Source organism: Gouania willdenowi, chromosome 8 (assembly GCF_900634775.1).
Source record: "Gouania willdenowi chromosome 8, fGouWil2.1, whole genome shotgun sequence".
Lineage (NCBI taxonomy): Eukaryota > Metazoa > Chordata > Actinopteri > Blenniiformes > Gobiesocidae > Gouania > Gouania willdenowi.
In genome coordinates this window covers 9,794,217-9,810,043 of record NC_041051.1, presented here as the reverse complement: position 1 = coordinate 9,810,043, position 15,827 = coordinate 9,794,217, and the positions used below count along the sequence as shown (strand labels likewise).

The 15,827-nt window shown below is 38.4% G+C and overlaps 1 protein-coding gene across 2 annotated transcripts; it reads left to right on the top strand.

Moving 5' to 3' along the window:
• Positions 1 to 8: 8 nt before the first annotated feature.
• Positions 9 to 15,328, top strand: asphd1 (aspartate beta-hydroxylase domain containing 1). Of its 2 annotated transcripts, none has more exons than XM_028455994.1 (6): positions 9 to 92; positions 4,166 to 4,611; positions 6,311 to 6,517; positions 8,063 to 8,270; positions 13,846 to 13,959; positions 14,904 to 15,328. In XM_028455994.1, exons 2-6 carry the CDS (start codon positions 4,186 to 4,188, stop codon positions 15,011 to 15,013), a joined length of 1,065 nt encoding a protein of 354 aa, XP_028311795.1. In that variant the 5' UTR covers positions 9 to 92; positions 4,166 to 4,185; the 3' UTR covers positions 15,014 to 15,328. The 2 variants fall into 2 exon arrangements, with proteins under 2 accessions (XP_028311795.1, XP_028311796.1); XM_028455995.1 differs by having other exon boundaries at positions 13,846 to 13,963.
• The last annotated feature ends 499 nt before the right edge of the window (positions 15,329 to 15,827 follow it).

Below are 15,827 nucleotides of genomic sequence, written 5' to 3'. Positions count from 1 at the left end.
TGCAGGTGCTCCCATTATGTGGTGGTGAGAGCCGGAGGAGCTGTCCGTCTGCCTGGTGCTGAAGTGCGTCCGTCTCCAGCCGTACATCAAAGGTAACGTGACAGATGTGAGACTCAGATATGATCAGGGCATGAATGCACAGGCACGGTTTGCATGGCGGACATCATCATCACAACATAATATAACATAACGGCGGATGTTTGGATAGTAAACATAAAGCAGCTGAGCCTTCATGGCGGGGGCATAAGCAACGATATAAGGGGGTGCTGCAAGGTGCGTTACTGTATGGAGCTGTATGCTCTGTGATTGGATCATCCATAAACTTACAGAAACCTGTAAGAGACCTGTGAAAGAAGAAAGAAAAAGAGGACGGACATTCACACTTAGAAATGCAGAAAAAAAAAATGAAAGGTTAACTCAAAATCGGATGTTCCTTTATTATGGAGATAGATTTGTCTTTATTATTAAAAAAAATAAAAAAAAATAAAAATAAAAATCAATCAAAAACACTTCATTAGACGTTTTATACATAAAGGCTGACATTACACTGTCATTATTCATGACATCACACCTGTCATTAGCATGAATAAAGTGTCATTAAGGCTGTCGTTCGTTAACCCTAACTCTTCCATGCCCTAACCAGGGTTGGGGTCAATTACATTTTACAGTTACAATTACGTCTTCAATTATCCATGTTCAATTACAATTAAGTTGACCAGCATTTTTTAAATTACAATTAAATTACGATAATTTTAACCACCTGAAAGTCAATTACAATTACGCTCTCAATTACTAAATGTCTTAACCATGTCTTAAATCAGCTGTAAAATACACTAAAACAACTATCTGTTATCTAATTGCTTCCTCATCTCTTGGTTACCTTGTTAGGCTTAAATAACCCTTGATGTATTATTTTTTTAAATGGTAAAATTATCTTCATAACATAGCTCATAACAGCCAATTCATAATAAAAAAAAAAAAAACTATTTAAAAAAAACCTGCCCTACAGCAGACCATGATTCATGCTGAAGTACTCTAATACCTACTACCTGTGTGGGTGTGAATATTCACAAGGTGTTATTCACCAGCATCTGAGGAATGCACACCTATAGAATGCAAAAACCAACCCTGATTAACATGTTGGGATTAACCCAGGAGATAGAGCAGAAAAGGATTCCAAGAAATACAATAGGTCAGAGGGTGCAGTCACAACGGCATCCCAGGCCGGGCCAGGCCGTGCATGTGTGAAACCATTGGGGGCCTATTGGGGGCCCATTGTGAGGCTTGTGTAAGTGTTAACTTCCACATAGTCTTTCTTGACCTGGCTTGAAGAGACCTTGTTGGTCGCTCATGTATTTTGTAGACAGTGGCAAGGCTGGCCGAGAGCATAGAGTGCTATGCCATAGGGTTTTAATTAAAGTTTTATGCCAAATACAATTACAATGTCAGTAATCTGAACTCAATTACACTTACGATAGCAACATTTTTGTAATTAATTATAAGCCTTATTCATGCTATTGACAGGTAATGACAGCGTAATGTCAGCCTCATGTATAAAACTTCAGTTACCAAAAAATGTTGACTTCAATCAAAAATACATATTTTCAAAGGAAAAAAGTGTTGACTTGCAAAAATAAATAAATAAATAAGTAAATTAAAAAAGTTGAAAAAAAAAAAATCGACATTTGAGACCCAAATCATTGCATTTAAAGACTTTATTTATTTAGCTTTTTTTTTTTTTTTTTTAATTAAAATTTTTTTTTTTTGTATTCTGGCCATATTCTGGGTAGTACATTTGTGTCTTTATTATTCAATCAAAATATGAAACATCTCAATCAAAGAAAAGTGCAATTATTTATGTCTTGAATACTCTTTTTTTTTTAAAAAATTATTATTATTATGGAATAATAAAGACACAAATATACCTCCATACTTTATGAAGATATTTATGATGTAATATGTAATTAAACTCAAATATAATTGAAAACACACAATACATTTTTTTAAGTTTTAAGCTTAAAGCTTCCAAATAGTTTTTTGTAACCAATTAGTAATTTTGATTGGACTATATTTAAATAACTGGAATAAAACTATAAAATTGTATATTCCATCTGTTTAGAAGCAACAATAAAGACAGAATAAATTATAGATTAACATTGTCAAACAATTCATGTGACATCTGAAAAATAGATGCGCGCTTCAGTTTACTACCAGTTTTTAATAAAGAACATGTTACTCAAAAAGCAGTTCTCAACCTTTGCAAATATTGTCAACTTGAATGTTGTTTCTAGCTCATCCCTATTATATAAGGTGATGAAGTACTGAACATAAAAGTCAAATGTAAGTTATTTTAAGCTGGTGGATGGTTTTTGTAACAGGTTTTCATGCTTTATGGCTTTTTCTTTTAATGATCACATTCATCCATCTTCATTTCCAGCCCACTGGACCCACTGTGTAAACACGTCTGCTGTTTTTCTAATGTTCATTCATGTTATGCAGGACTCCAGCTGATTTACAACCCACAAGCAGCTGTGGAACAGCGCACTCACTTATTACTCATGCAATGCAGGTTGTTTTTAAATGAAGCAAATTATATTTCACAAAAGCTACCTAAAAGATCTGCTGTAATGCTTTTAGAGGTGGATGAATGTTTTTTTTTCTTTTTCATTTATTTATTTAAATTTTTTTTTACATTGTTTTATTGTAACTACAATGACAGGAAGTGAATAATTAGAGAAATTTCTTACCACACACTGTGAACTCACGTTAGCCTGTAAAGGGTTTTGAGTTCTAAACTAGCCTCAGATTGGAGTTTGCTGAGGGTTAGCAACTTTTACAGCCAAGAAACATTTATAATTGTGTCCGTAAAAACAATTACCCAACTACAAATTTATTGAGGTTAATGATGGCATCAATACAGGTTATTGCAATAATAAGTTTAAGAAACCTTAAAAATGGGCATTCAAGTAGGAGTTTCTCTTTATTTTTCAAAAATAAAAAGGTTAAACAGTGAAGAAGAGAAAAGAACACAGGGTTAAACCTTACATAACATTGAGCCAATCTCAAAGGACGAGCGAACCTTCTTTGTATGTTTCATTAATGTCTTAGTGGGATCGTCTTAATTCCTTATGACCCCAAAGAAGATTAATGTCAGGAATTAATGAGGGTTTTTCCAGCTTGAAGTGATAAAGTGGTGTGTGTGTGTGTGTGTGTTTGTTTGTGTATGTGTAAGGAAAAAAATATTTGGCAATATATCGGGATATTTAATCGTGCGATTATCGTGTTGATCCAAAAGATGTCAGAATCAATTTTTTAAATCATGTCTTTTAACCAAAAATATCCAAACTTTTAATTGCGCTAACATGCATAGCACATTAATGCCCGGTCACTAGGTGTCAGTGAATTACATTAGACTATGTTAAACTACCTCACTACTCAGTGCATTTTAGCTTGGCACTTTTAGAATAAAATCTGTTGTAGAAAAAGTTTAATTTGACAGTTTGATAAACATACCACTTATTGGTACTTGAATTACAGTCAGTTACCATGTTACTGTTCTCACAAGTTAAAACAATAAATTAATTGTATTTCATACCATTTTGTACTTGTAAAAGTAAAATTTGTACTTATTGATATTGCGATATATCGAGATGTATATTGTCCTGTTTAGTATCAGGATATAATGTATCTTGACATACAAATTGGGAATCGTATCATATTGTCAGACACATTGGCAATGCACACCCCTAGTGTGTGTGTGTGTGTATGTGTGTGCATGTGTGCGTGTGTGTGTGCGTTCCCAACATTTATCAAGAATTTTAAAACAGGTGAAACACAGAAACTGTCCTCCAAACCCTGAAAGGTATAGAGTTTTGTTTGACAATAGGTTCAGAGAGATCACTTAATTTTAGCACAACCTTGTTTCACAATGCTTTATATTTAGTAATCAGCCACATTTACACAGTCACAGTAACAGAGTTGCACTGCACTCACGGTATAGCCATGGAAATTAACCCTGAACCTCTTGATCAGACTCCTCTACCAGACATCATTTGCTGACTCCTGAGAGACTAAAGTTATTATAATGTATTCACAATAAAAGGATCTTTGTGTTTCTTTCCCTTTCCCCCCCCTTTTTTTTGTATTTGCTGATTTTTAAATGTAGGGCCTGCGAAAACTCAAAGGATGCACTGGGTAATAAACACACTGCCCTCTCCTCCTTACTCTGAGCTGGGTGTCCATTCACTCAGTGCTCTTCTGTGGACCCTGCTGCTCTTGTTTCTGTGGCACTGCTACAGAATGGGCTCTGATCTGCAGATCCCAGGCCATGCTCACAGTGGAAAGATCATGTCAAGCTCAAGACGGTCCTTTAGAAGCAGCTCCATTGGCTCCAAGGCCAGTGCACGGTCTAAATTGTTGAGGAGTGTTTCTCTGGAAGCAGAGGAGGATGAGGAGCAGGGACAAGGCTACCTCACGCCAGTGCTGAGTCATACTTTGTTCCCTGCACATGCATCTGCAGAGGCCAGAAAGCTGTACACAGCCCTGCAAGAGTACGCCAAACGCTACAGCTGGGTGGGCATGGGCCGCATCCACAAGGGTCTGAGAGAACAAGTAAGTCTCCTTTTGTGTGTATTTGTATGGGGTCCCAAATGAAAAAAAATTCCTCACATTTATCTTAATTTTCTTTCATTTGAGATAAATTCATGTTAAACAGCATGTTCTATATCATTGTTAAAAATGGGTAAACATGAAAAATAAATCTAAATCTGAATCTGAATCTGAATCTAAATGTAAATGTAAATGTAAATGTAAATGTTAAATCTTAATTTAAATGTTAAATCAGTCACCAAGTTTAAAACTAAATGTTTAGAAATTATACAAAGTGGGCAGTGGCCCTGCCTTTTGATCGACAGGAGCTGACCTGCCCACTTTGCATAATTTATGTTGATATAATCTACAAGTGCAATTCAGCTACTAGCCGTGTTCATAACACTGCTAGTAGCTGAAAAAGAGTTTTATTTAATTTAACTTAATGTCTAGCACAGACACACAGACACAGGAATGGGCGATATGGGAAAAAAAATCATATCACGATTTATTCTCTGTAAAATCACAATCACATCACAATTTTTTTCATTCAAATCATTTAGACTATTTTAAAGTTATTTACCAATAAAACAAACCAATTCACCTACTTAAAATTATCACCCTAAATAGCAAAAAGGAATAAAAGATAATTTACGACAAGGTATTTTTCAAATATTTTTTTTAAATTGATGTAAGAAATTTATCAAACTGGTTCCAAGTACAATTAACATCAAACAAAAGGGCTGATGTGTTCTTATAGTCACACACAGTCTTAGTTCTATTTTGTTTAGCTAAAGTAGTGTAGCATTAGCATTAGCATCACTTGCTACATAACAAAGCAGCATATCAGTCTAGTGGTTGCCATTTGCTTTTTAGGTAACACACTCATGTTAATAAAATCCTACTTTAAACAGTGTTTGAACGCCTCTTTTCACACAGTTTGGACAATAATGTCCTTTACAAGATAAAACGTTACTGCTTTGGTTACGTTAGGCCTGGGTGATATGGACCAATATTCATATCTCTATATTTTTCCTCAAAATGGCAATAGGCGATATAAACCATTTATTTTTTTTCAATAGTTTAAAGGAAAAACAATATGGATCAAAGTCAGTGGAGCCACAAAGACCCTTTTATTAATCACTAGCAGCACAATAACAACATTTTGTGTCACTTTTGACTTTTTCCTTCATTAAGACTGAAATGTGATTAAATTATGTAGTGTTGATTTTTTCAGGGCAGCTCTGACTTGCTGAAAGTAGTTTTTAAAGTAAATCACACTCAGGACACTGTCTCTTTGAGAATGACTCAGCAGCAGCTCTGCAACACAGAGAGTTAGTTAGAGAAGAAAAACACATGCAGTGTCAGTTTTTTAGATGAGTAAACTAATACTATAACACACACACAGCAATATAAACAGTGAACAGAATTAGGTAGACATGGATTGGTCTGGGATTGGTTATCTCGGTCAGTCAATCAGAGTTACTCGAGCTACGGCAAGTCGCGACGACCAAAGAAATAAAAAAATAAAAAAATAAAAAGAGTAATGAATGGGGAAATATAAGTGTGAGAAATGTCATGTGTGGCGTGAAAATGTATCACATTGCGTGACTGTCACACTCAAAGCGTGAGGCTTGGCAGCTCTGCCATTATCTAATCCAGAAATTGCAAAAAGAAGTCAGTGTTAAAAATAATCTCAGACTTCTCTCGGTTTTCACTTTAGGTCCGTCTGAGTGATCTCTCTGCGATCCAGAAGCCTCATCTGTTCTTCCTTCCAGATGTACCAAGTGTTCCTTTTTTCCCATGCGATGCTCACCGACATGACATTGAAGTCCTGGAAGCTGCCTACCCAGTCATCTTATCTGAATTCCTGGCTGTTTACCAAAGGGGCATTGACTCCAAAAATGGCTGGACCTTTTTAGGACCAAAGGTAATCAATGCTGTCATGAGAACAACCAGGAAGAAACAGAAAGAAATAGTCATAACCTGAAAATGTCAATAGATGCCACTTAGAGTATACATCATACTAAGAATAAAGTTAAACCTGTGGCAAAAAAACAAAACAAAAACCAATACAGTTTCTGTTGTTATGCTGTTTATTGATCTTGTATGCACCTTTTACCTAAGGCCACGACTTCCTGATTATGCTGATAAAGTACTAATAAAGTAATAAGCAATGGTCTTTGTTATATTAAATCAGCAGTTTATTGCTGTCACACAATCAAAAAAGGGGTGCAAATAACAACAACTTCCAATTCAAGCCTTTGACAACAAGAAGCTAGAAAATTTAACCAACATCCGTTTCTGTTTATTGCGAGAACGTTAGAAAAAAGCTTATATTTGGATATGCTACTTATGAAAGCGGATTATTGTCAGTTTTGATGGAGAAAATAATTTTGGGCAAATCAAGAAAAAAAATGAAATGTTGAGAATAAAGTTGAAGTTTTGAGAATTAAGTTGAAATATAACGTTGAGATTAAAGTTGAAATTTTAAAAATGAACTCAAACAACAATACCGTGATAAAAGTCAATAGGTTTGCTGATAAAGTCAAATCTATGGAGGCTGAGGAGGGCCAAAGCACCATATACAGCAACAAAGAACAGATCGTGGCCGTCTACAAAATGTTGTGCATCAATGAATGCGTTAAACTATGCTTCAAAGTTGGGTTTAATACCAAAGAGATTTTTTCTTTTTTAGCTCAAAAACATGGCGTTGTAATCTCTTAAAGGATTTTGAAGACGTTGCCAAAAGCTTAATCTCTTCAGAAGGAAAAACCAGCAAAGTTTGGAAGACTTGGAGCATTCAGTCCATCTGTGGCTATTGAGGAGCTACGGAAACAGATTAGGGCCAGCTTTGATGGAGACTGCTGTATATTTTCGATTTTAGATATCGACATTTCGACCCTAAATCTTGACCTTTTAACTTTATTCATAATTTTCCCCCCAAAAAAATCCTCTATCAAAATTGGCCATTATTCCCTTCCATAGCCACTAGTCTGCAGAATCTGTGGGAATTAATAGAGGTAATCTGCAATCTGATTGAGGATATACAATCCTAATAACAAGCAAACAGATACTAAAATGAACAGAACAATGTCCTCATTAGATGATCCTTCCACAACTGTTTTAGAAACATTTTTGTCAGAACCAACAGAGGCTATATACAGGGGTTCCCAGGGACACAATTCAACATTGTACATCAAAGTATTCTCCTACCAAAACATATAACGGCAGCAAATAAACTTACGTTTATTGTTACAACTAATAGACTTGTTGCGTTGAAAAAAAATGTGCCAACTTAGTACGACCACACCAAGTCAAAAAACCTTGATCCCATAGCTTTGTATAAATGTAACTTATCACATTGAATAGATTGTATGTCGGGAATGTTTTGAATTTGAAACTCTGTTGTTAACCTGTATAATCAATCTTTCCAATGAGTCACGGTGCAAATGAAAGTTGTTTTCTCTTTTAGGGACAAGCAGTGTTTCCTTTGTACAGTGCAGGCGTCTGTAGGGCAGAAAACTGTCGCTCATGTCCCCGCACCTACAGGACACTTCTGGCTCTGCGCACATTCATTAACAGCAACACACTGGGGTCTGCAGGATTCTGGCTGTTGAGGCCTGGAGCTACACTGGGCAGCACATACGGACACACCAACACTCGTCTCCGCTGTCATCTTGGTATGTAAATACAAACCTGGGGAGTGTCTTTGTCATGTCTGACATAGGAGTCCTAAAGCTAGGCATACACATAGGCTGAAGGGTAACTGCTGGTTTGCATGTTCTCGTGTGAGTTCATCCAAAAACATGTACAGTACGTCCAGTTAAATGGACTGTCTAAACTGCCTGTAGGAGTGTTTGGAAGTGTGAATTGTTGTTTGTCTATTTATTATGTTTGCCTTGTATTGGAATGATGCGCTGTCCAGGGTGCTAGGGCCAGGGCCTGTTTAGAGCTGGAGATAGGCAACAGCAGACCCCAGTGACCCTGAACAAGAATAAGCATGTCAAGAGATTAATTAATTAATTTGCATATAGGCCCATATACCAGTAAATCTTACACTGGAAGGGAGGAGCATTTGTTTATTTGTTTATTAGGGGATCCCCATTAGCTAGTGCCATGGCAACCAGCTTGTCTTCCTGGGGTCCAAATAGCAAACATGCAACAGAAACCATTTACAAACACAAAATTTGATTAAAATGGCAAAAAAATTTGATGGTATGATGGTATATATGAAAAAACATTGGTGACCTCAGGTGGCACACAAAGTGATTCACAGGCAGGGTCCCCGACGCAGTGATCTTGATCCCCTATGCTGTGATTTTGCCTCCTATGGTGTGTTTCAACCAACGTAGGGGGGATTTTCTGTTGTTTTTTCTTTTTTAATCTGTACTGTCATAATAATTGTTGTTGTTGTTTTTTAACTGTAGTTTTAATCTGCATAACTAAAAACATGTACATCAGCCTTATTTAATACAGGCAATTTGCTTGGATGCTCCTGCATTTACCCGAGGACCTCTCCGGCTACTTAGCTGGCCCCGATGTGGCCTGTCTGCATCCTCCGCTTTGTAACCGTAATCACTGTCCACTATAAACAGTTTAACCAGATGTGGCGTGGAGTGACACATGAAGCTGCAGTGTTCTGCCGGACAGTGTTCTGCCGGGCTCAGGTCTTCTTTTTAAGCCCAATTAAAGCTGTGTTCATCCTCGGCTTTGTAACCCATAATCACCCTCAAATATAAACAGTGTGCTTCATAATCTCAAATTAAATGAGTGGGGGTCCTGATATTACTGTGGGTCCCACATAATACCTCATTTAAATTTGAAAAGCGTGTCTTTGAATCAGTATTTTGAATAAACTGTTATTCCTTGTCTCTACAGTGTCTGTGAATATTTTTCTTTGTAAATTTTTCTTCCAAAAACAACAAACTTCCGCAAGAACAAACATCTCGTCGCAAGTAATCAAACATGGGAGACGGACTGGTACTGATTGTTGTCTTTTGTTTGCTCTTTCACAATGGTTCACACACATGGCTGATGACGTCACATGAAACAACCAGGGGACAGCGTCTCTGAAGGTCCATTTATAGAAATGTACACAAAGGCTAAACTAAAGCTTTACCGCTTATATATATAACAATAAGTGCAGCTGTACTTTTGGTTAATATGTTCTTTTTTTATGGAATAATTATTTGTTTTATGTCTGAATTAGTTTTGGATGAAGTTGTTCAGGTTCAGAAGGAGCACTGTAAATATTCTCAAATGTTTGAAGCCAAAATGTCATATATTGTATATATTATTACCCAGTGAAAACAATCTATGCCTGGTGAATTAAAAGAGAGCTGATATCCCTGCAGGAAATTAAAGAGACAAAGATAATATAATAAAGAGTTAAAGCAAACAAATCCATTTGTATTATTTAATTCCCTCACCCAATGAGAATCGATAAGAGAACTGATAAGGAATTGAATTGATAAGCAGTATCGATAATGGAATCGAAATTGCAAAATTCTTATCAATTCCCATCCCTAATCCTTACGCAGCGCCCCTATTTGGCCAGTTTAGGTTACATGATAGCTCAGTTATTGGCCAGTTTACAGTAAGTCACGTGACTAAGACTAAACCTAATCGTGAACCTAACCCTAACCCTAACCCTAAAAACTGTTGCGATATAGGGTTATAACCTAACCCTAAACATAACCTTAAACGTAACCTGGGTCCTACCTTGAGGAATTGGGTATCAGCCCAGACCCTAACCCTAACCCTGACCCTAACCCTCTATCCCATTTGCCAAGGTTGACTTCAATCCAAATCCTAACCCCTTACCCGATTTTTTTTCCTACCTTGTGTGGCAGAATCTTAGGCTTTGCTCTTTGCAGGTTGTGGTTCTGGCGGCCATTTTAGATTGAATACTACCCTTTTGTGTGAGCTGTAAACATGGTGATGCTGCGTTTAGTTGTTATGCTGCAAAGAAGTGGAACAAACTGCCAGCAGAGCTGAAGTCAGCATCCAATGTGAACATTTTCAAATCAAAGTTAAAGGCACTCTTTTTCTCTAATGCATATGATTGAGAGGGAGATTTTTGGTCATGTTGTTGATGTAATGTGTTTGATTTTAACTGTTCTTATTGATTTTAAGCTGTTGAATTTTTTTATCATGTAAAGCACATTGGTTGCCTTGTGTATGAAATGCGCTATACAAATAAATTTGCCTTGCCTTGCTTTGCCTTTGTAGTTTAGGTTGCCAGTATTGGTGAGCTCCTCCCATTGGGCAGTCCGAGCGGCCATTTTGGCTTGGTTCCTCCCATCTGTTGTCTCGGCGGCTATTTTAGGTGGGCCATGTGGTGGGGACTGCAGGAGGCTAAGGCATTGGGTGGGCAAGGTGGGTTTAACCGGGGGTCCAGGAGCAAGGTGTGGGGCCACAGGGGGAGAAGCGTCAGGGATTAGGAGTTTGCTGGAGATTTCTAATCAAATGCCGGAGGAGAATAGGGCTTTGGGGGAACTACTACAGAATCAACAAATAGTGATTAAACCAGCAGATAAAGGGTCAATGGTGGTCATTATGGACAGGGAAGACTACATTTGGGAGGTGGAAAGGCAACTAAAAAATAGGGAGTACTATTTACCTCTACCAGAACCCATAGTTCCAGGAACAGCTAAACGATTTTGGGCTATTTTAGATACCTTAGCGGAGCAGATATTCATCACAAAGAATCAGGCGATTTTCCTAAAGGCTACCGACCCCCAGGCCTAGACAATTTTATCTTTTACCAAAAAACCAGGGCGTATGACCAAGGCCGGGGAGAATCCCACCTGGGAGACCCATTGCGTCTGACTGTGGAAGTGAGTCTGCTGGGTCAGCACATTGGTAGAATTTTACCTCAACCCTCTAGCAAAGTTGTACCCTACATATTAAGGATACAAAGATTTTTTTTTTTTACAGAAAATCCAGGGGGTTTTCCCCTCAGTGAACGCCCTCTTATTCACCCTGGACGTAGAAAGTTTATACACAAACCTTGATACGAAGAAGGGATTAGAGGCAGTGAGATCGGCTTTAAGTAGACATCCAGATATCCGTCGTCAGGATTAACTACTACTGGAGGCTAAACCTCATGAGCAACGATTCCGAATTTGATACCAGAACATACCTTCAAGTTAAGGGGACAGAGATGGGGAAGTGCTTTTCGCCATCTTTCACGAACCTATACATGGCGGAGTGTGAGTCCACGGTGTGGCCAAAATATGGAAAAATTACGACTGATATTCCGCTATTTAGATGACATCTGGGGGGGGGGGGCATTCCAGGGAGGAATTTGATCAGTTCCTGGAAACGCCTAATTCACACCACTCCTCAATGGAATTAGTGCAGACAGTCCATGCACAGGAGATACATTTTCTGGACAAGGTCACATTTTAGGGTCCGGACTTTGCCCAAACCGGGAGGTTAAGTACAAGAGTATATTTTAAACCGACGGACACACACGCGCTCCTCCATAGAAAAAGTTTCCACCCAAGGCACACTTTTAAGGGGATAGTACATTTGCAGCTGCTGCGGTACAAGCGGATTTGTTCGCAGGAGGCAGATTTTGAGGTAGCCAGGAAAACGTTCCAGTCCCTGGGAACACGAGGGCACTCAAGGGGGTTTCTACGCCAAGCCCAAAAACCGTCAAGGAACAGGCCCCGGGAGGAAGGTAAAAGAGGGGGTGGGATGGACAAGAAAAAAATCCACTAATCTCGTTCTACTCGTTGTGGAATTGGAGGATCCATGCCAAGTTGAAATCAAGCTTTTCTTTCTTCCTATGGGACATCAGTCTGGGGCAAGAGTTTCTAGTGGTTTCAGCCTTTAAGAACAATTCAACCCTGGGTTCCCTTCTTGTCCGAGCTAGACTCCTCCAGATCGAGCCACTCGTGGTGTGCAATAGCACAACCAAGACGGCGTTCAGGATTCCTTTAAGATACACCAGGGGCACTACTAAGTGCGTGTACGTGCTGGGATGTAGGAAGTGTGATACGCAGTACGTGGAGGAAACGAGCGGCTCTCTGAGAACCCGTCTGTATACCCACCGACATGACATTGCCCAGGGAAAGAAAAAACACATGTGGTGGAGCATTTTGTCCGACACAGACTCAACACGCTGAAGGCCCTGGTTGTAGACAGCCAGGCAGTTTGAACCACCGGGAGCAGGAAAAGAGCGGAACGGCTATGGATTGGGAACCCGGGAACGGTGGCGCCTGGAGGGCTTAACGTGAGAAAATAAAAAAGAGATTAATTGAACATGGGTATGTCTCATTTTATTGGTAGGAACTCGTCTAGTTCTAGGGGACCTAACACTAATTCTGACCCTAATTCAGGCCTACATTAGGTAATTGAAACTTAGCCCGGGTCCTAACCCTAACCGTCTATCCCATTTCCCAAGGTTGACTCCATTCCGAACCCTAACCCTGTTTTTTTTCCTTTCTTATGTGGTGGAATTTTAGGCCGAGCCCTAACCCTAACTTCTTACCCGAAAACCTATGTCCCAACCCTAACTGGGGTCCTACCTCGTGTGGTGGACTCATAGGCAGAAATTTAACCCTAACCGTAATCCTAATTCTAAACCCCTCTATCCCGTTTCCCAAGTTCGACCCCATTCCAAGGTTTTTTTCCCTACCTCTTGGGAGGGAATTTTAGGCCAAGCCCTAATCCTAATCCCAACCTGTTACCCAAAAACAGGTATCCGAACCTTAATTGGGGTCCTACTTAGTGTGGTGGACTCTTAGGCCAAAACCTAACTCTAACCCTAATCTTAACCTGAACTTGGTTCTGATCTGGTGGAATTGAATCTTAGCCCGAACCCTAACCCTAGTCCTAGCATTAATTATAAATCCTAACCTCAACCCTAACATTTGCCCTGACCCAGACTAATCCCGAAAACTAATTTTAAACCTGGTTTTTGGTTTGGGCGGCCATGTTTTACTTGATTCCTCCCATGTGGGTTTCAGATGGCCAGGTTTGGCTTTGCTCCTTGCAAGTTGTGGTTCTGGCAGCCAATTCAGGTTGAATACTCCCCTTTTGTAGTTTAGGTCTCCAGTATAGGTTGGCTCTTCCCATTGGGCAGTCCGGGCGGCCATTTTGGCTTGGTTCCTCCCATCTGTAGTCTCGGCGACCATTTTACTGTAGGTGGGCCATGACTGGTCACTGCACACGTCTTATATATCAACCCTTTTACATCTGCCAATTCTCACAATGATTTGTTTTGAAAAACACTGTATTTTGTAGGTCTGCAGACTCCAGCCCAGTGTGAACTGGTGGTCGGGGGGGAACCTCAGTGCTGGTCAGAAGGACACTGCCTCTTGGTTGATGACTCTTTCCTTCATACTGTATCCCACAAGGGTCGGTAAATAACACAACTAACTATAGCATATAACTGATAATATCTAAATATCTGTTTAATCTGAGTTAAGATATATCTGTCAGGGTAAAGGTCAACTTGAATTGTCATTGCATAAATGATCATTTATAACAATTATGACACAATTGTAATTGGCATGGAAAGAACTCTCAATTACAATTTAATTAAATGCAAAACTGGGCAACCATGTTACAGTTCTATAAAATTTGTTTCAGATCAACTTTTCCCTCTACCCATCATTTCTCTTTAAAATAATTTTACTCACACCAAAAATATTAATACCAATATTTTCATGGATAAGTAAGCCTAACAAGGTAACCAAATGAGAAACAAATTAGATGATAGATCATTTTTAGTGTTTTTAACTGGCACCTTTTCATTAGAGATGCTAACACAAGAGGAATGTTAAGTTTTATGGGCTGATGTATTTCAGGCTCAGTAATTGGGATGAATTGAATTTGAACTTTAGCAATTGAAAACATAATTGTAATTGCCTTTGAGGGGAAAAATTATATTTGTAATCATAATTGAGATTAAACATGGATAATTGAAGATGTAATTGACCCAACCTTTGAATTCTCTATATCTAACGTAAGTTTTACTTCTGGAACTTTCCTTTTGTCATTTCTAATTTCACCAAAATGGCAAAAATTACAAATTATAATTGTTAATATTTAATTCAAATAAAATATTTTCCTAAATTATAAAAACATTTTTTTTATAGATAAATAGAAATGTTTGGAAATGCAAACATGAAATATATTAATGCACTTGTCTAACAAGTCCAGAAACAGATTTTCTTTTATAGACATGTTATCCACTTTTTCTGTGTTAAAACAGTGATTTTCATTAGCTGAGTAGTGGTGACAGATTTTATAGTAAAAATGATTAGTGTGATAAATAAAAGCATGTTTTGCTCCCATAGGGCCTGTGGATTCTGGACCTCGTGTCATCCTCAGTGTGGACCTGTGGCATCCAAACGTGGCAGCTGCGGAGAGACAAGCTCTGGACTTCATGTTCAGCCCTGACCTCTGACTGTCCTCGCACACATGGGCTGGACAACCTTTGTCCTCCTCATTCCAGGCCACAAATCACTGGATTACACAAGCCTTTATCCACGCTTTGAACTCATGCCATGCAGATGTAGTATAGCAAATTAAATGCATGCAGAATCACAACCCAGCTGCAGTTTTTTAAAGTGATATCACCAGCTGTTTGTCATCTAGTGCAGTAGTTCTCAACCTTTTCAGCCCGCGACCACTCAAATAAAGGTTCCAGAGACCTTGGACCCCCACTGTTGCTGAAGGTGGTTGAACGCAGACATGAACATTAAAGAACAGTCATGTGGAGACATGGCCATCTATAAGGGGGATAAAGGGGAGAGCTTTTTGGGGCCCAAATGATAGTCGATTGTTATATGAATCTGTGATAACCACATTTATTTATGTATCTGAATAATATCCACTGTTATCCAGGAAGTTTATTGTTATTTGAGTCATAGCATATATTCATCTTAAAGATGTAAATCCTTGTTTTAATCATAAATGTTTAAATAGGTTAAAAGTGACAAAAAAATGGTGGGAAAGGTGATGAAATGGGATTTTAAAAACCCCAGAAATTGGTTAAAAGTTGCAAATTAGAGTGGCCAAAACAGTGTTAAAAATGGTTGAAAGTGTCAATATTGGAAGAATTAGTTATAAACTAGCAAATAATGGGCATGACAAATGGTGAATGTGGGTAAATTGTCAAAAAAAGGATGAAATATGGTGAAAAGAGGTTAAAAGTGACAATAATGGGTCAACGTGTGTGACATACAGTGGGAAAAGTGGTGGAAAGTGCTGAAAATGTC